At 47.5% G+C, this 21414-nt stretch overlaps 1 protein-coding gene across 5 annotated transcripts in view; it reads right to left on the reverse strand.

Moving 5' to 3' along the window:
* The window catches only part of POLA1 (DNA polymerase alpha 1, catalytic subunit), a 1252649-nt gene that overhangs the window by 207587 nt on the left and 1023648 nt on the right, over window positions 1–21414 (reverse strand). For all 5 annotated transcript variants that reach the window (XR_010241483.1, XM_063955699.1, XM_063955698.1 and 2 more), the window contains one exon: window positions 7097–7213. Coding sequence is in view for 4 of the 5 variants with exons in the window: in XM_063955699.1 (XP_063811769.1) it covers window positions 7097–7213 (117 nt within the window). In the remaining variant the exon portion in view is untranslated. The remainder of the gene's footprint in view (window positions 1–7096; window positions 7214–21414) is intronic.

Raw genomic sequence — 21414 nt, forward strand, 5'->3', positions numbered from 1 at the left:
TGCATTGATAGATTGACACTCTTGCTGGTTTCAGTATTTGCTTGACCAGACTCTGGATCGCCACAGCCTTTTCCACTGGAAGAAAAACTCTGTAGTTCTGTGTCCAGTATCATTCCCAAAAACGACAACCGTGTCGTTGGGACCAACTGTGATTTTGGCAAGTTCAGGAGCCAACCATGTTGTTGAAGAACGGTCAGGGAGATGGCAATGTTTTGCACCAACTGGTCCCTGGATCTAGCCTTTATCAGGAGATCGTCCAAGTACGGGATAATTGTGACTCCTTGCTAGCGAAGGAGAACCATCATTTCCGCCATCACCCTGGTGAAAATCCTCGGAGATGTGGACAGACCAAACGGCAACGTCTGAAATTGGTAATGACAATCCTGAATTGCAAACCTCAGGTAAGCTTAATGCGGAGGAAAATGGGAACATGTAAGTAGGCATCCTTTATGTCTACTGAAACCATGAAATCTCCTTCCTCCAGACTGGAGATCACTGCCCTGAGAGATTCCATCCTGGATTTGAATTTCTTTAGGTAGAAATTGAGGGATTTCAGATTTAGGATTGGTCTGACCGAGCCGTCTGGCTTCGGGACCACGAAGGGGCTTGAATAAAAGCCTTCTCCCTGTTGTGACGGGGGAACCAGGACAATGACCTGATTCTGACACAACTTTTGTACTGCTTCGCATCCTACTACCCTGTCTGGAGGAGAATTGGTAAGGCCGATTTGAAAAATCGGTGAGGGGGAACGTCTTGAAGCTCCAGTTTGTACCCGTGGGACACTATTTGTAAAACCCACAGGTCCAGGTCCGAATGGATCCAGGACTGACTGAAGAGTTTTAGACGTGGCCCCACCGGTGCGGGCTCCCGCAAGAGAGCCCCAGCGTCATGCGGTGGATTTGGCAGAAGCAGAGGATGATTTCTGCTCCTGTGATCTTGAATAGGCTGCGGACCTCTTCCCTCTTCTCCTTCCTCTACCTGCAAAGAAAGGGGAATCTTAACGTCTTGTGTATCTATCGGGCCGAAATGACTGCATCCGATAATGATGTGTCTTCATCCGTTGTGAGGGAACATAGGGCAAGAAGGTTGACTTACCTGCGGCAGCTGCCGAGATCAAATTAACTAGGCCATCACCAAACCAGGCTTCACCTTCATAGGGAAGAGACTACATTTCTTCTTGGAGTCAGCATCAGCATTCCATTGGTGAATCCACAACGCCCTCCTAGCCGAGACCACCATGGAATTGGCCCGTAAACCCAAGAGTCCTATATCCCTTGCAGTCTCACGTAAGTATGCTGCAGTGTCCTCCCCAGGGTATCTATATCGAATGACAAGGTATCCGACCATTTTTTAATACTACTACTCACCCATGCGCATGTAATGGCAGGTCTAAGTAACGTACGCGTGGTTACATAACTAGAATATAACGTAGCTGCCTGCATACGATCCGCTGGATTTGTGACAGGGCCCTGTGCAGAACAGGGGGTGACTCCCACTTTATTCTGTCCGCGGCGGGAAAGGAATAAACAACCGGAATCCTCTTGGGGATTTGAAACCATCTTGTCAGGGCTGACCCAGACTTTCTCAAACAGAGCGTTCAGCACATGAGATGGAGGAACGTTACCTCAGCTGTCATTATAAATCTATCTATCTATCTATCTATATATATATATGTATATATATATATATATATATATATATATATATACATATATAGACCCTTTTGTCAGGAACAGCAGGGTGCTCAGTGACGTTAATATGTCCTTAATATCCACAATCATGTACTGAATGCTCTTTGCGAATAGTGGATCTAATCAGGAAACATTATGGTCGACATAGGAATCAGTATCCGTGTCGGTATCAGTGTGTAGTAACTGGGCAAAATAAAAATTTTGCGACCCCGAGGGGCCTGAGGGAAAAGAAGCATAGTAATTTACATCACATCCTCCCTAGATTTTGTCTACGTCTGTGTCCGGGACACAGATTGATATGAATCACATTATCATTCAAACTTTCACCCAGTCAGTTATTGGTGGTGCCGACAGTGCCACCCCATCACATGTCTGCGTCCCTAATATAGTTTCCTCTTGGGAAAAACATTCAGTCACCGACATGTTGACACATGTACCAATTACCCACAGATACACCGGCTTATGGGGGACAGACCCACAGTAAATCTGTCAGAGGGACACAGAGGATTTTTCAGCTCACCACCCAGCGCCAAAAGTACACAGTCTGGGAAATAATAAACTTTATAGTGACAGACTTGTAACGCTTTATATATTAATAACAAGCACCCCTATCGATGCGCCCCCCCCCCCTGATCTTGTCAGCAGTGAAGGAAGGACCAGCGTCTCTCTGAGGAGAGAATATGGCACCGAGCAGTGTGCTGGTGAGGAAGAAGCCATGCCGCCTTAAATGGCACGCTTTTGTCCCGCTCGGAAATAATTAATTATGCTGGCGGGGTAAAAACAGTGCCGAGGCACTAATGTCCGCATTTGCCAGCCTTTTGTGAAGATTTTATGCTGCCCAGGGCGCCCCCCTATCCCGCGCCCTGCACTGCCTTGTTTGTGTGGGAGCATGGCGCGCAGCGTTCCGTTCGCTGCGCGGTACCTCAGAATGCCGTCACTGGAGAAGAAGTCTTCTTTTCTTCTGCTACTCACCTGTCTTCTGACTTCTGGCTCTGTAAGGGGTGACGGCAGGCTGCGGGAGTGAGCATCTAGTCGTACCCAGCGACCATCACCCTCAGGAGCTAATGGTGTCCTGTCAGCCAGAAGCAGAGCCATTGAACTCACTAGAAGTTGGTCATACTTCTCTCCCCTAAGTCCCACGAAGCAGGGAGACTGTTGCCAGCAGCCTCCCTGAAAATAAAAAACCTAACATAAAGTCTTTTCAGAGAAACTCAGTAGAGCTCCCCTGTAGTGCATCCAGTCTGCCTGGGCACAATTCTAAAACTGGAGTCTGGAGGAGGGGCATAGAGGGAGGAGCCAGTTCACACCCTTTGAAAGTCTTAAAGTGCCCATGTCTCCTGCAGATCCCGTCTATACCCCATGGTTCTAATGGTGACCCCAGCATCCTCTAGGACGTATGAGAAACAAAGATTGCATTTGCTAGATCCTATGTGTTTCTCAAAATGCTTCAGGTTAGTGCTCGGAAATGGAGATGACCTGGCATACCTGGTGGACTTGTTCAATTGAGGGTAGCTTTTGCGGAATTATAGCTCATATCAATAGACCAATTCTTGGTATCACCTTTATGAAAAATTGTAAGCAATGCTAGTAGGCAATACATCAGCTGAAGCTTTATTTACACCTAATACCTCATTCCAGCAATATGTATACCATTTTCTCATGCATTTAACATCATGCTGCTCCCAACCTCTGGAATTTTCTCCCAATTAGACTCTACACCTTTCTTCGAAAGAGCTCTCAAGATCCACATGTTCATCAGTGACATCCTGCTCTTATCCTAGCCCACTGCTCCTTCCTCACTTCCCTGCCATTTGTGTCACCCCTGTCTGTCTGTGTCTCCCCTTTAGATTATAAGCGCTTACGAGCACGGCCAGGGGCGGATCCAGAAAAAAATCACAGGGGGGGGGGGGGGGGCACCATAAGGGGCGTGGCTTTGTTGGAATGGGCGTGGCTTCGTTTGAATGGGCGTGGTATTGCAGGAAAAGACTACCTTATACCCCAGTTTTGCAACCTGCACGCCCAGACGTTGGCCACCACAGGAAAGAAAAATAATCCTGATTCATGCCCCTTACATTATTTGTCATTTTTCCTCCTTATAGTAATGCCCAGTATACATTATTCCACATACTGCAATGGCCCTTAGACATTATTCCACACACAATAATGCACATGACACACTATGCACACACTGTAATGCCCCAGACACATTATGCCACACACCGTAATGCCTGTGACACATTATGACAGGAATCGCAATGCCCGTTATACATTATGCTACACACTGCACTGCCCCTGATACATTATAGCACATACAATGTCTGTGACACATTATGCCACACACTGCAATGACCTTGAGACATTATACCACAATGCCCGTGATATAGTATACCATACACCGTAATGCCTGTGACACATACCGCAATGCCCGTTATACCCTATGCCACACACCGCAATGCCCGTTATATATTATGCCACACTGCAATGACCCTGAGACATTATACCACATACCACAATGCCCGTGATATAGTATACCACACACCGTAATGCCTGACACATTATGACACACACCGCAATGTCCGTGATACATTATGCCACACACTGCAATGACCCTGAGACATTATACCACATATCACAATGCCAGCGATATAGTATACCATACACCGTAATGCCTGTGACACATTATGACACACACCGCAATGTCCGTGACACATTATGCCACACACCGTAATGCCCATTACACATTAAGTCCTACAGTAAGGCTTCTAATTACTTTTCAAATACCTGCTCGTTGTCAGGGGTTTCATGCACTGGGTGTCATGCTCGTTGCCAGGGGTTTCATGCTCTTGGTTCCATGCACGGTGCCAGGGGTTTTCATGCTCAGGGTGTCATGCTCGTTGCCAGGGGTTTCATGCACTGGGTGTCATGCTCGTTGCCAGGGGTTTCATGCACTGGGTGTCATGCTCGTTGCTAGGAGGTAGTCCTTGTTGCTAGGGCTGTGCTCCCAGTGCCACATATGTCCCCAGTGCCAGATATTCCCCCACGGTGCCAGGTACTCACATGCCCCCAGTGCCAAATATAGCCCCCCCCCCCATGTGTGCCAGGTACACATATACCCCCAGTGCCAGATATTCCCCGACAGTGCCACATATGCCCCCAGTGCCAGATAACGCCCCCCCCCCCCCAGTGCTATATATGCCCCCAGTGCCACATATGCCCCAGTGCCAGATATTCCCCCCCCCCAGTGCCACATATGCCCCCAGTGCCAGATATCCCCCCCCAGTGCCACATATGCCCCCAGTGCCAGATATTCCCCCCCAGTGCCATATATGCCCCCAGTGCCATATATGTCCCCAGTGCCAGATATTCTTCCCCCCCCCTCCCTGCCAAATATGCCCCCAGTGCCAGATATTCCCTCCCCAGTGCCATATATGCCCCCAGTGCCAGATAATCCCCCCAGTGCCATATATGTCTCCAGTGCCAGATATTCTCCCCCCCCCCCTCCCTGCCAAATATGCCCCCAGTGCGTCCCCCCCCCCCCCCTTCCTCCGCCGCTGTTCCCCCCGCTCCCCTGCTGTTAGGAGGGACACGGAGGGCACAGTGCACGCCTCTCCTGTGTCCCTCCTGTGTCTCCGGCGGCCGCGGGTCACTGTAATAAAGGAAGTGCTCACGAACGGCACTTCCTTCATGAGACCAGCGGCCGCCGGAGACCCAGGAGGGACACAGGAGAGGCGCGCACTGTGCCCTCCGTGTCCCTCCTAACAGCAGGGGAGGAAACTAGACCGCAGACTGACATGCGGACGCTCGTCCGCATGTCAGTCTGCACTAAAAATGACAGGGGGGGCACGTGCCTTGGTGCCCCCCCCCTAAATCCGCCACTGAGCACGGCCCTCTTCCCACATATATTCTCCTTCCCTTACTTTTACTATCATCTTCTCCATACTCCCTGCAATGGAACCTAACCCTTGGTTGCTGCTGCCCTGCTGCTTATTTGAGTGTTATAATCGCTGATGCAGAAATGTTTATAACCCATATCCTTGTCTTGTACTGTAAATCATGGTTTTGTTGTTTTCCCATTTGTAAGGCACTAGGAACCCTTGTGGCGCCATATAGATACAGGATAATAATTTCATGTACTGAAGTTCTTGTGCTGATGGATAAAGAGTGGCAACAAAGCATTTTCATATACATAATATTTGCATGCTTGTATGTGTGGGTCATAAATGGGGAAAAAAAGATTTAAGTACTACCTTCCATAACATCAGCTGGGGGGGGTGAGGGGATTTGTCAGTGAAAGAGTTAAGGAGTTTCTTCCTTGTATTTAACATTAAAATGTGTAGGGTTTATACTGCTCACTTAAACTTGGATGTGCAATGGATGTTTTTCGCAATGTGAAATAATAGTGGTGGGAGTGTGAGGTCAGGGGGTACCAAAAAAAAAAAAAAAAAAATCTGCAATCATTTACAAGTGGTAAGCCACTGGGCTTACAACCAGCTTTGGAATTTTTTTTTTTGAAAAGCATAATAAGCTTAGCTGAGGCCAAGTAAAGCGAGGCCTCTAACACTCAGACAGACTCCATGACAAAGAAATCATAACACCATATAATACAGACTCAAGGACCCGAAGAGAAAGCCTTGCCTCGTATGAGCTCGGCTACATTTCAACAGTTGACATATACCCTTGTTTACTAAGGAATTTCCTAGAGGGTACACATTACACAAAAAACTAGAGCTGGTTAGGGATTAACTCCTGCTGTAATAGAGAATATGCTACTTGTATTTAACTTCGGTGTGCCAAACACTTTACTGTATGAATTGCCATTAATAGAAAAGGAAAAGCTTTATATCAACTTCAGGTGCCAATAAATAATCATATAAATTAAAACCGTTATCCGGTACCACACCTGCGATAAAACAACAAAAAAGAACATTGTTTCTTTTTATAACCACAATATCATGCAAGCATGAAATCCATATTAACAAAGCTATGCATAATTTACTTAGTCATTTGATTTGATAGTATTGGTACAAATTTCAATTGCCATAGAAAGGCGTGGTGTTACGCACTTATTGCAACCACACTCATAGCCATTAGACTGGAAGGTCTCATGAGCAGGTCCATTTCTCCTCCTGTCTTATTTGCCCCCACCTGGATAAGTATATACTGCTAGGAGGGGGAGGGACTGAGCACCGGGCAGAGAAGGGGTGAAGTAGCGGTCTATCTGAGGTGTCCAGGCATATGTGAGATCCCTTTACTAATATATATAAATCTTTGTATAAAATGTGGGAGTTGAAAGGTTTACCCCATTGTAGGCAAATAACAACTAAACTAATAATAATTACAGGAAAATGTGTTTGATTACATAACTAGTTGCAGGACAATCTACAAAATTATCAGTTTGTACTCACTTCTGGTCGAAGAGTGGCCTTCATACAGGTCTGGCAAATCGGTCCATTGCGAGAGAAATTTAGAGGAAGGCGACGTGTTTTATTTTGGCAGGTCTGTTCTTCACATACTAGCCAACCCTGAAAATAAAAATATATAAAAACTTTACATTACTATTACGTACATCATCAGTCAATAACTGTGAATCAGAATAAGGGGAGACAGGCAAAACCAAAGTAATGAGATCTCAAAACAGTAATAGCATTACACACAGTACACTGCCTCTTAATTCATAAAATACTAAAAATGTTTAACAGATTGTTTCATTGTTTCCCCTTTTGGCATGCTGCATTTGTTTTCAGATTCCTGATGTCTGTGTAAATTTCAGATCTGCAACTGACCGGAAAAGCAAAGAATTTCAAACACAGACCAAAAAGAAGTGGGCTCAGAGTTCACAGATACAAAAACGTACAGTTTGCATTACAGTTTGAGAAATATCCTACATCTTTTCCCAAAAACAAACCTATCACCTGAGATTCATGTCCATTTCTTTACCAATAGCTGACTTAGGTAGATTTTACAGGGGATAAAAATGGAGATTTATGGTAGACTTACCATTGTAAATTTTTTTTCTGCGAGGTACACTGGATTCCACAGGGAATAACATTGGGGTGTAGAGTTGGATCTTGATCCGAGGCACCAACAGGCTAAAAACTTTGATTGTTTCCAGGATGCACTGCACCGCCTCCTCTATATAACTCCTCCTCCATGCACAAGAGCTCAGTTTTGTTAACCAGTCCAATGCAGTAGCAGGTAAAGAGACGGTAGATGTCAGTCACATAGAACCATGTTCTCACGACAGGAGAAGGGACCAGCGGCTAATGCCATACAAACCCAAAGAAGCTAAGTGCGTCAGGGTGGGCGCCCTGTGGAATCCAGTGTACCGCGCAGAAAGAGACTTAACTATGGTAAGTCTACCATAAATCTCCTTTTCTGCAGCTGCGTACACTGGTATTCCACAGGGAATAACATCGGGGATGTCCTAAAGCAGTTCCGCATGGAAGGGGATGCACTGTGGCGGGCACAAGAACCCGGCGTCCAAAGGGGGCATCCTGGGAGGCGGAAGTATCAAAGGCATAGAACCTGATGAACGTGTTCACAGAGGACTTGCACAATTGTTCTGCGGACACACCACTGTGAGCCGCCCAAGAAGGTCCAACAGACCGAGTAGAATGGGCCTTGATAGCAGCAGGAGCTGGTAGACCAGCCTGCGCATAAGCTTGTGCAATCACCATTCTAATCCATCTAGCCAAAGTTTGCTTGTTTGCAGGCCAGCCACGTTTGTGAAAACCAAACAGTACGAAGAGGGAATCAGACCTCCGAATGGAGGCAGTCCTCTCCACATATATACGGAGAGCCCGTACCACATCCAAAGACCTTTCTTTGGAAGACAAACCAGGAGAGATAAAGGCCGGAAACCACAATCTCTTGGTTAAGGTGGAAAGATGACTCCACCTTAGGCAGATAACCAGGGCGAGTACGGAGAACTGTCTGGTCATGATAAAATATCGGGAAGGGCGGACGACAGGACAAAGTGCCTAAGTCCGACACTCTTCTAGCAGAGGCAATAGCCAACAGGAACAGGACCTAATAGTAAGCCATTTCAGGTCCACCAAATCAAGAGGCTCAAAGGGAGACCCTTGCAGGGCATTAAGGACAACAGACAGATCCCATGGAGCCACAGGAGGGACATAGGGATGTTATATCCGCAAGATGCCCTGAGTGAAGGTATGAACGTCAGGAATAGACGCAAGTTCCTCTAAAACCACACCGACAAGGCAGAAATATGAACCTTGAGGGAGGCCAGACGAAGGCCTAAGTCCAGGCCTTGTTGCAGAAAAGCCAGACGCCATGGGGTTCCGAACTTGTAAACATCGTAGTTCTTAGCAGCACACCAGGTGAAGATCCAGACCCTGTAGTAAATCTGAGTCAAAGCCGGTTTACGGGCCTTCAACATAGTTTGGATGACCGCCTCAGAGAAACCTTTTGCCCTCAGGAGTGATGCTTCAAGAGCCATGCCGTCAAAGCCAGTCTGACCAGGTCTGGGTAGACACAAGGGCCCTGAACGAGGTCTAGGCGTTGAGGAAGTAGTAGAGGACGTCCCATCGATAGACCCTGCAGGCCTGAGAACCAATGCCGTCTGGGCCACGCTTGCTTGAACTTCCGCAGAACCCTGGGCAGGAGTGACACCGGAGGGAACACGTATGGCAGTCGAAATTTCCATGGAATTGCCAGTGTGTCCACGAACGCTGCTTGCGGATCCCTTGTCCGTGATCAGAAGACCAGGACTTTGTGATGGTGTCGATACGCCATCAGGTCGACGTCTGGTAGGCCCCACTTGTCTACTAGGAGCCGAAACACCTCCGGATGAAGGCTTCACTCTCCGGAGTGTACGTCCTGACGACTGAGGAAATCCGCTTCCCAGTTGAGGACACCATGAATGAACACTGCCGATATTGCTGGCAGATGGCATTACACCCATTGAAGAATTTTGGACACTTCCATCATTGCTTTTCAGCTTCAAGAGCCGCCTTGACGATTTATGTACGCGGTGGTGTTGTCCGACTGTACTTGAACAGGCCTGTTCCTTAACAGAGGCAGGGCTAGTGTCAAGGCATTGAACACTGCCCGCAGTTCCAGAATGTTGATGGGGAGGAGAGACTCCTCCTTGGTCCACCGACCCTGGAGAGTGTGTTGCTTGAACACCGCGCCCCATCCCCGCAGACTGGCGTCCATTGTCAGGAGGACCCAGTGGGGAATCCAGAAGGGATGGCCATTGCTTAACTGTTGATCCTGGAGCCACCAGGACAGGGATAAGGCGGACCTCCGGAGTCAGGACCATCATTTGAGACCTGAGCCAGACCGTCCCACTTGGATAGGATTAACCGCTGGAGAGGGGGCGAAAATGGAATGGAGCATACTCCACCATGTCGAAAGTCGACACCATCAGGCCTAGTACTTGCATCGCCGAGTGAATAGACACTTTTGGTCAAGAGAGGAAGTATCTGATCCAGTCCTGAAGCCTCAGGGCCTTCTCTGGAGATAGAAACAGCCTCTGGCTGTGCGTATCAAGCAGGGCCCCCAGGTGCACCATGCGCCGCACAGGGACCAGGGAGGACTTTTTCCAACTGATCAGCCATCCATGGGTTGTGAGGAATTGCACTGTCAGCTGGACATGACTCAGGAGGACATCTTGGGAGCTTGCCAGGATCAGCAGGTCTTCCACATACGGCAGGATCCTGATTCCCTGTTAACGGAGATAAGCTGTCATCACGGCCATGAGCTTGGTAAAAATCGGATGGGCCGTAGTCAGTCCAAACGGCAGAGCCCTGAATTGATAATGGAGGTGGCCAATAGCAAACTGCAGATATTGCTGATGTGAAATGGCAATAGGTATATGCGGGTAAGTATCCTGTATATCCAGGGATACCATGTAGTCTCCCGGTTCCATGGCCAGTACAATGGAGCGTAGTGTTTCCATACGGAACTTGGAAACTCTCACAAACTTGTTCAGTGACTTGAGGTTGAGAATCAACGGGTTTGATGGGATGACCGTTGTGCAGAACTGGCGAGGGGGACGGCTCTTGAAAGAGACCGCGTACCCATGAGAGACAACTTCCTGCGCCCACGCGTCTGAAGTGGTCCATAACCAGACCTGGGTGAACTGCAGGAGTCGGCCTCCCACCCTGGAGTCCCCCAGGGGGAGGCCTGCCCCGTCATGCTGCAGGCTTGTCCATTTTGAAAGCAGGCTGACGGGCAGCCCAGGATTGTTTAGATTTGGGCTTACCGGTCTTGGAAGTATGATGCTTGCTCGAGTACCCATGACTCTTTGATTTACCTGAGGTCCGAAAGGAACAAAAAGTAGTACTTTTAGGTTTCGGAGCAGAAGAAGCAGTATTAGAAAGGCACGCAGTCTTAAAAGAGGCTAAGTCAGTCACGATCTTATTAAGATCTCCTCCAAAAAGGATGTCTCCCTTAAAAGGGAGCACCTCCAGAGTTTTCTTAGAATCAAGGTCCACCTTCCATGACCGCAACCATAGAATCCGGCAAGCCAAAATAGACGTAGTGGACGCTTTGGACGCCAGAATACCAGCCTCAGAGGACGCCTCTTCAATATAACGGAAAGCGGTGGTAATTTGAGACACTGTTTGGCAATGTCAGAAATATCCTGAAGTAGCTCTTCCTCCAGTACCTGGACCCACGCATCAATAGCTTTTGCAGCCCAGGAGGCCGCAATAGTGGGCCTGTGAATTGCCCCAGTTAGCGGATAAATACAGTTCAGGCATCCCTCCAAACGCTTATCTGTCGGCTCCTTCAGGGAGGTGACAGTGGTGACAGGAAGAAGAGGAAACCATGATCCGTGCGACATGCGAGTCGACCGGTGGTGGAGTTTCCCACTTGCAGTTAATTCAGCAGGGATAGGAAAACGAGCCAACATCTTCTTGAATAGGGCAAACTTCTTTCCTGGGGAGACCCAAGCCTCTTGACGTATGTCTATTAAAAGGTCAGAGTGAGGAAAAACTACCTTTGCCACCTTCTGACGCTTGAATTTATCAGGCTTTTTTTGAAGCAGTAGTGGGATCAGCTTCATTATCAATCTTGAGAACCATTTTGATAGCTTCCACTAATTCAGGGACATCAACCTGAGGTACATGCTCCCAATCAAAGTCCGCTGAGTTAGAATCAGTCGGATCAGTATAGGACCCATCTTCATCAGAAGTATCTGAAACATGAGTGGATCTAGAGGAGGAAATCACACACTTAGAGGACCCCTTAGCCCCAGAGGTCTGAGATGTAGACTTCTGTTAAACCAAGGATTTATTCAAAAACCTGTATCTGGTTAGATAGTGTGTCCGCCCAAGGCGGGTTAGCTACAGGGACAATTTTTGGTTGCAATGGCACAGGCAGTCCCACAGGGGGCGTAAGATGTGTTACCAAAGTATTTAACATACAAGAAAAGGTGGCCCACGGTGGCTCTTGCTTGGCCACGTGGGACACAGTTGGAATGGAAGATGTAAGGGACCCAGTACCCACATTTCCAGCAGCAGGTTCCCCTCTCGGTAAATCTGTGGAAGCAGCACTGCCTGATGCAGGAGCGTCCACGGAATTCCCGCCCTGTGTGGTAGACATTATGGGGAATGTAGCCATGGGGCACACAGTACAATATAGCTAAACAATAGTAATACCGCAATCCCCTGATTTATGTGCTAATAAAAGCAGGACACAAACAGAGAAATGAATCGGTATCGGGTAACTGAAAATACACAGAAAAAATACACTGAGATGTATACTGTGTAGCACTATATATGTATATTTATATTCAAATAAATGTGGACCCTGACTCACTTATCCTCACAGGGTTCAGAATATGGTGATAGCAAGGGTGTGATACACTTGAGAAGGAGAGCACACACAGTAGCTATATGGCACACTCAGTCACAAACACAAATCAGGAATAATGTACACAACAATAATACTGCACTGGACAGGCAGTTTACATACAATAGCAGATATGTATATGCAGAGAGATATAACAATGCATAGTAGTACTGGATGTACACTGCTCAAAAAAATAAAGGGAACACTAAAATAACACATCCTAGATCTGAATGAATGATATATTCTTATTAAATACTTTGTTCTTTACATAGTTGAATGTGCTGACAACAAAATCACACAAAAATTATCAATGGAAATCAAATTTATTAACCCATGAAGGTCTGGATTTGGAGTCACCCTCAAAATTAAAGTGGAAAAACACACTACAGGCTGATCCAACTTTGATGTAATGTCCTTAAAACAAGTCAAAATGAGGCTCAGTAGTGTCTGTGGCCTCCTCGTGCCTGTATGACCTAGAGATGAGCGGGTTCGGTTTCTCTGAATCCGAACCCGCCAGAACTTCATGGTTTTTTTCACGGGTCCGAGCAGACTCGGATCTTCCCGCCTTGCTCGGTTAACCCGAGCGCGCCCGAACGTCATCATGACGCTGTCGGATTCTCGCGAGACTCGGATTCTATATAAGGAGCCGCGCGTCGCCGCCATTTTCACACGTGCATTGAGATTGATAGGGAGAGGACGTGGCTGGCGTCCTCTCCATTTAGATTATAAGAGACTGAGAGAGATTTACTGGAGCTGACTAGGAGGAGTACTGTTACTGTAGAAGTGTAGAGACTGAGTGGAGAGAGTTTACTTTATAATCCGTTCTCTGCCTGAAAAAAGCGATACACAGCACACAGTGACTCAGTCACATACCATATCTGTGTGCACTGCTCAGGCTCAGGCCAGTGTGCTGCATCATCTATTATCTATATATAATATTATATATATCTGTCTGACTGCTCAGCTCACACAGCTTATAATTGTGGGGGAGACTGGGGAGCACTACTGCAGTGCCAGTTATAGGTTATAGCAGGAGCCAGGAGTACATAATATATTATATAGTGAGTGACCACCAGACACACAGTGCAGTTTATTTAATATATCCGTTCTCTGCCTGAAAAAAGCGATACACACAGTGACTCAGTCAGTCACATACCATATCTGTGTGCACTGCTCAGGCTCAGGCCAGTGTGCTGCATCATCTATTATCTATATATAATATTATATATATCTGTCTGACTGCTCAGCTCACACAGCTTATAATTGTGGGGGAGACTGGGGAGCACTACTGCAGTGCCAGTTATAGGTTATAGCAGGAGCCAGGAGTACATAATATATTATATAGTGAGTGACCACCAGACACACAGTGCAGTTTATTTAATATATCCGTTCTCTGCCTGAAAAAAGCGATACACACAGTGACTCAGTCAGTCACATACCATATCTGTGTGCACTGTGCAGTGCACTGCTCAGGCTCAGGCCAGTGTGCTGCATCATCTATATATATTATATATCTGTCTGACTGCTCAGCTCACACAGCTTATAATTGTGGGGGAGACTGGGGAGCACTACTGCAGTGCCAGTTATAGGTTATAGCAGGAGCCAGGAGTACATATTATATTAAAATTAAACAGTGCACACTTTTGCTGCAGGAGTGCCACTGCCAGTGTGACTGACCAGTGACCTGACCACACTGACCACCAGTATAGTTAGTAGTATACTTATATTGTGATTGCCTGAAAAAGTTAAACACTCGTCGTGTGACTTCACTTGTGTGGTTTTTTTTTTTTTATTCTATAAAAATAAAACTCATTCTGCTGACAGACAGTGTCCAGCAGGTCCGTCATTATATAATATATAATATATACCTGTCCGGCTGCAGTAGTGATATATATATATTTTTTATATCATTTATCATCCAGTCGCAGCAGACACAGTACGGTAGTTCACGGCTGTGGCTACCTCTGTGTCTCTGCACTCGGCAGGCAGTCCGTCCATAATTGTAATACCACCTAACCGTGGATTTTTTTCATTCTTCTTTATACATACATAGTTACATAGACATCTTCTCTTTATCAACCAGTCTATATTAGCTGCAGACACAGTACAGTACGGTAGTTCACGGCTGTGGCTACCTCTGTCTCTGCACTCGGCAGGCAGTCTGTCCATAATTGTATACCACCTAACCGTGGTTTTTTTTCATTCTTCTTTATACATACATAGTTACATAGACATCTTCTCTTTATCAACCAGTCTATATTAGCTGCAGACACAGTACAGTACGGTAGTTCACGGCTGTGGCTACCTCTGTGTCTGCACTCGGCAGGCAGTCCGTCCATAATTGTATACCACCTAACCGTGGATTTTTTTCATTCTTCTTTATACATACATAGTTACATAGACATCTTCTCTTTATCAACCAGTCTATATTAGCTGCAGACACAGTACAGTACGGTAGTTCACGGCTGTGGCTACCTCTGTGTCTGCACTCGGCAGGCAGTCCGTCCATAATTGTATACCACCTAACCGTGGATTTTTTTCAGTCTTCTTTATACATACATAGTTACATAGACATCTTCTCTTTATCAACCAGTCTATATTAGCTGCAGACACAGTACAGTACGGTAGTTCACGGCTGTGGCTACCTCTGTGTCTGCACTCGGCAGGCAGTCCGTCCATAATTGTATACCACCTAACCGTGGATTTTTTTCAGTCTTCTTTATACATACATAGTTACATAGACATCTTCTCTTTATCAACCAGTCTATATTAGCTGCAGACACAGTACAGTACGGTAGTTCACGGCTGTGGCTACCTCTGTGTCTGCAGTCAGTCCATAATTGTATACTAGTATCCATCTCCATTGTTTACCTGAGGTGCCTTTTAGTTGTGCCTATTAAAATATGGAGGAGAACAAAAATGTTGAGGTTCCAAAATTAGGGAAAGATCAAGATCCACTTCCACCTCGTGCTGAAGCTGCTGCCACTAGTCATGGCCGAGACGATGAAATGCCAGCAACGTCGTCTGCCAAGGCCGATGCCCAATGTCATAGTACAGAGCATGTCAAATCCAAAACACCAAATATCAGTAAAAAAAGGACTCCAAAACCTAAAATAAAATTGTCAGAGGAGAAGCGTAAACTTGCCAATATGCCATTTACCACACGGAGTGGCAAGGAACGGCTGAGGCCCTGGCCTATGTTCATGGCTAGTGGTTCAGCTTCACATGAGGATGGAAGCACTCAGCCTCTCGCTAGAAAAATGAAAAGACTAAAGCTGGCAAAAGCAGTAGCACCGCAAAGAACTGTGCGTTCTTCGAAATCCCAAATCCACAAGGAGAGTCCGACTCCAATTGTGTCGGTTGCGATGCCTGACCTTCCCAACACTGGACGTGAAGAGCATGCGCCTTCCACCATTTGCACGCCCCCTGCAAGTGATGGAAGGAGCACCTGCAGTCCAGTTCCTGATAGTCAGATTGAAGATGTCAGTGTTGAAGTACACCAGGATGAGGAGGATATGGGTGTTGCTGGCGCTGGGGAGGAAATTGACCAGGAGGATTCTGATGGTGAGGTGGTTTGTTTAAGTCAGGCACCCGGGGAGACACCTGTTGTCCGTGGTAGGAATATGGCCGTTGACATGCCTGGTGAAAATACCAAAAAAATCAGCTCTTCGGTGTGGAAGTATTTCACCAGAAATGCGGACAACAGGTGTCAAGCCGTGTGTTCCCTTTGTCAAGCTGTAATAAGTAGGGGTAAGGACGTTAACCACCTCGGAACATCCTCCCTTATACGTCACCTGCAGCGCATTCATAATAAGTCAGTGACAAGTTCAAAAACTTGGGCCGACAGCGGAAGCAGTCCACTGACCAGTAAATCCCTTCCTCTTGTAACCAAGCTCACGCAAACCACACCACCAACTCCCTCAGTGTCAATTTCCTCCTTCCCCAGGAATGCCAATAGTCCTGCAGGCCATGTCACTGGCAATTCTGACGAGTCCTCTCCTGCCTGGGATTCCTCCGATGCATCCTTGCGTGTAACGCCTACTGCTGCTGGCGCTGCTGTTGTTGCTGCTGGGAGTCGATGGTCATCCCAGAGGGGAAGTCGTAAGACCACTTTTACTACTTCCACCAAGCAATTGACTGTCCAACAGTCCTTTGCGAGGAAGATGAAATATCACAGCAGTCATCCTACTGCAAAGCGGATAACTGAGGCCTTGACATCCTGGGTGGTGAGAAACGTGGTTCCGGTATCCATCATTACTGCAGAGCCAACTAGAGACTTGTTGGAGGTACTGTGTCCCCGGTACCAAATACCATCTAGGTTCCATTTCTCTAGGCAGGCGATACCGAAAATGTACACAGACCTCAGAAAAAGAGTCACCAGTGTCCTAAAAAATGCAGCTGTACCCAATGTCCACTTAACCACGGACATGTGGACAAGTGGAGCAGGGCAGGGTCAGGACTATATGACTGTGACAGCCCACTGGGTAGATGTATGGACTCCCGCCGCAAGAACAGCAGCGGCGGCACCAGTAGCAGCATCTCGCAAACGCCAACTCTTTCCTAGGCAGGCTACGCTTTGTATCACCGGTTTCCAGAATACGCACACAGCTGAAAACCTCTTACGGCAACTGAGGAAGATCATCGCGGAATGGCTTACCCCAATTGGACTCTCCTGTGGATTTGTGGCATCGGACAACGCCAGCAATATTGTGTGTGCATTAAATATGGGCAAATTCCAGCACGTCCCATGTTTTGCACATACCTTGAATTTGGTGGTGCAGAATTTTTTAAAAAACGACAGGGGCGTGCAAGAGATGCTGTCGGTGGCCAGAAGAATTGCGGGACACTTTCGGCGTACAGGCACCACGTACAGAAGACTGGAGCACCACCAAAAACTACTGAACCTGCCCTGCCATCATCTGAAGCAAGAAGTGGTAACGAGGTGGAATTCAACCCTCTATATGCTTCAGAGGTTGGAGGAGCAGCAAAAGGCCATTCAAGCCTATACAATTGAGCACGATATAGTAGGTGGAATGCACCTGTCTCAGGCGCAGTGGAGAATGATTTCAACGTTGTGCAAGGTTCTGATGCCCTTTGAACTTGCCACACGTGAAGTCAGTTCAGATACTGCCAGCCTGAGTCAGGTCATTCCCCTCATCAGGCTTTTGCAGAAGAAGCTGGAGACATTGAAGGAGGAGCTAACACGGAGCGATTCCGCTAGGCATGTGGGACTTGTGGATGGAGCCCTTAATTCGCTTAACAAGGATTCACGGGTGGTCAATCTGTTGAAATCAGAGCACTACATTTTGGCCACCGTGCTCGATCCTAGATTTAAAGCCTACCTTGGATCTCTCTTTCCGGCAGACACAAGTCTGCTGGGGTTGAAAGACCTGCTGGTGACAAAATTGTCAAGTCAAGCGGAACGCGACCTGTCAACATCTCCTCCTTCACATTCTCCCGCAACTGGGGGTGCGAGGAAAAGGCTCAGAATTCCGAGCCCACCCGCTGGCGGTGATGCAGGGCAGTCTGGAGCGACTGCTGATGCTGACATCTGGTCCGGACTGAAGGACCTGACAACGATTACGGACATGTCGTCTACTGTCACTGCATATGATTCTCTCAACATTGATAGAATGGTGGAGGATTATACGAGTGACCGCATCCAAGTAGGCACGTCACACAGTCCGTACTTATACTGGCAGGAAAAAGAGGCAATTTGGAGGCCCTTGCACAAACTGGCTTTATTCTACCTAAGTTGCCCTCCCACAAGTGTGTACTCCGAAAGAGTGTTTAGTGCCGCCGCTCACCTTGTCAGCAATCGGCGTACGAGGTTACATCCAGAAAATGTGGAGAAGATGATGTTCATTAAAATGAATTATAATCAATTCCTCCGCGGAGACATTGACCAGCAGCAATTGCCTCCACAAAGTACACAGGGAGCTGAGATGGTGGATTCCAGTGGGGACGAATTGATAATCTGTGAGGAGGGGGATGTACACGGTGATATATCGGAGGGTGATGATGAGGTGGACATCTTGCCTCTGTAGAGCCAGTTTGTGCAAGGAGAGATTAATTGCTTCTTTTTTGGGGGGGGGGGTCCAAACCAACCCGTCATATCAGTCACAGTCGTGTGGCAGACCCTGTCACTGAAATGATGGGTTGGTTAAAGTGTGCATGTCCTGTTTTGTTTATACAACATAAGGGTGGGTGGGAGGGCCCAAGGACAATTCCATCTTGCACCTCTTTTTTCTTTTCTTTTTCTTTGCATCATGTGCTGATTGGGGAGGGTTTTTTGGAAGGGACATCCTGCGTGACACTGCAGTGCCACTCCTAAATGGGCCCGGTGTTTGTGTCGGCCACTAGGGTCGCTAATCTTACTCACACAGTCAGCTACCTCATTGCGCCTCTTTTTTTCTTTGCGTCATGTGCTGTTTGGGGAGGGTTTTTTGGAAGGGACATCCTGCGTGACACTGCAGTGCCACTCCTAGATGGGCCCGGTGTTTGTGTCGGCCACTAGGGTCGCTAATCTTACTCACACAGCTACCTCATTGCGCCTCTTTTTTTCTTTGCGTCATGTGCTGTTTGGGGAGGGTTTTTTGGAAGGGACATCCTGCGTGACACTGCAGTGCCACTGCTAGATGGGCCCGGTGTTTGTGTCGGCCACTAGGGTCGCTAATCTTACTCACACAGCTACCTCATTGCGCCTCTTTTTTTCTTTGCGTCATGTGCTGTTTGGGGAGGGTTTTTTGGAAGGGCCATCCTGCGTGACACTGCAGTGCCACTCCTAGATGGGCCCGGTGTTTGTGTCGGCCACTAGGGTCGCTAATCTTACTCACACAGCTACCTCATTGCGCCTCTTTTTTTCTTTGCGTCATGTGCTGTTTGGGGAGGGTTTTTTGGAAGGGACATCCTGCGTGACACTGCAGTGCCACTCCTAGATGGGCCCGGTGTTTGTGTCGGCCACTAGGGTCGCTTATCTTACTCACACAGCGACCTCGGTGCAAATTTTAGGACTAAAAATAATATTGTGAGGTGTGAGGTATTCAGAATAGACTGAAAATGAGTGTAAATTATGGTTTTTGAGGTTAATAATACTTTGGGATCAAAATGACCCCCAAATTCTATGATTTAAGCTGTTTTTTAGTGTTTTTTGAAAAAAACACCCGAATCCAAAACACACCCAAATCCGACAAAAAAAATTCGGTGAGGTTTTGCCAAAACGCGTTCGAACCCAAAACACGGCCGCGGAACCGAACCCAAAACCCGAAAAATTTCAGGCGCTCATCTCTAGTATGACCTCCCTACAACGCCTGGGCATGCTCCTGATGAGGTGGCGGATGGTCTCCTGAGGGATCTCCTCCCAGACCTGGACTAAAGCATCCGCCAACTCCTGGACAGTCTGTGGTGCAATGTGGCATTGGTGTATGGAGCGAGACATGATGTTCCAGATGTGCTCAATTGGATTCAGGTCTGGGGAATGGGCGGGCCAGTCTATAGCATCAATGCCTTTGTCTTGCAGGAACTGCTGACACACTCCAGCCACATGAGGTCTAGCATTGTCTTGCATTAGGAGGAATCCAGGGCCAACCGCACCAGCATATGGTCTCACAAGGGGTCTGAGGATCTCATCTCGGTACCTAATGGCAGTCAGGCTACCTCTGGCGAGCACATGGAGGGCTGTGCAGCCCCCCAAAGAAATGCCACCCCACACACCATTACTGACCCACTGCCAAACCGGTCATGCTGGAGGATGTTGCAGGCAGCAGAACGTTCTCCTTGGCGTCTCCAGACTCTGTCACGTCTGTCACATGTGCTCAGTGAGAACCTGCTTTCATCTGTGAAGAGCACAGGGCACCAGTGGCGAATTTGTCAATCTTGGTGTTCTCTGGCAAATGCCAAACGTCCTGCACGGTGTTGGGCTGTAAGCACAACCCCCACCTGTGGGCGTAAGGCCCTCATACCACCCTCATGGAGTCTGTTTCTGATCGTTTGAGTAGACCCATGCACATATGTGGCTTGCTGGAGGTCATTTTGCAGGGCTCTGGCAGTGCTCCTCCTGTTCCTCCTTGCACAAAGGCGGAGGTAGCGGTCCTGCTGCTGGGTTGTTGCCCTCCTACGGCCTCCTCCACGTCTCCTGATGTACTGGCCTGTCTCCTGGTAGCGCCTCCATGCTCTGGACACTACGCTGACAGACACCGCAAACCTTCTTGCCACAGCTCGCATTGATGTGCCATCCTGGATGAGCTGCAGTACCTGAGCCACTTGTGTGGGTTGTAGGGAGGTCATACAGGCACGTGGAGGCCACACACACTACTGAGCCTCATTTTGACTTGTTTTAAGGACATTACATCAAAGTTGGATCAGCCTGTAGTGTGTTTTTCCACTTTAATTTTGAGGGTGACTCCAAATCCAGACCTCAATGGGTTAATAAATTTGATTTCCATTGATAATTTTTGTGTGAGTTTGTTGTCAGCATATTCAACTATGGAAAGAACAAAGTATTTAATAAGAATATTTCATTTATTCCGATCTAGTATGTGTTATTTTAGTGTTCCCTTTATTTTTTTGAGCAGTGTTTATCACAGAATAATTGTACCACCTATTCTGTAAGCAACACACTTATTTCTTAACTAACACAGTCAAATGACAGATAGAATACTCAAGTGACCAGTATAAGCACGGCGCTGGAACAGGCAGCTATACAGAGGAGACAGCACCCAGCAATCCCAAAGAGAGCGGACCTTAGCTAAAAATGGCGCCAGGTCTCAGCAGGGAGTGAGGGGAAAGTGAAAGCAGCTTTAGGGCGGGAACATCTGTAGTAGATGGCGCCCGGAGCTTTGGGGAGGGGTTACAGGCAGCGCTCTATCCCCACAGTGCTGGACTTCACCACCGGTACTTAGTG

This window comes from Pseudophryne corroboree, chromosome 2 (assembly GCF_028390025.1).
Source record: "Pseudophryne corroboree isolate aPseCor3 chromosome 2, aPseCor3.hap2, whole genome shotgun sequence".
Classification (NCBI taxonomy): domain Eukaryota; kingdom Metazoa; phylum Chordata; class Amphibia; order Anura; family Myobatrachidae; genus Pseudophryne; species Pseudophryne corroboree.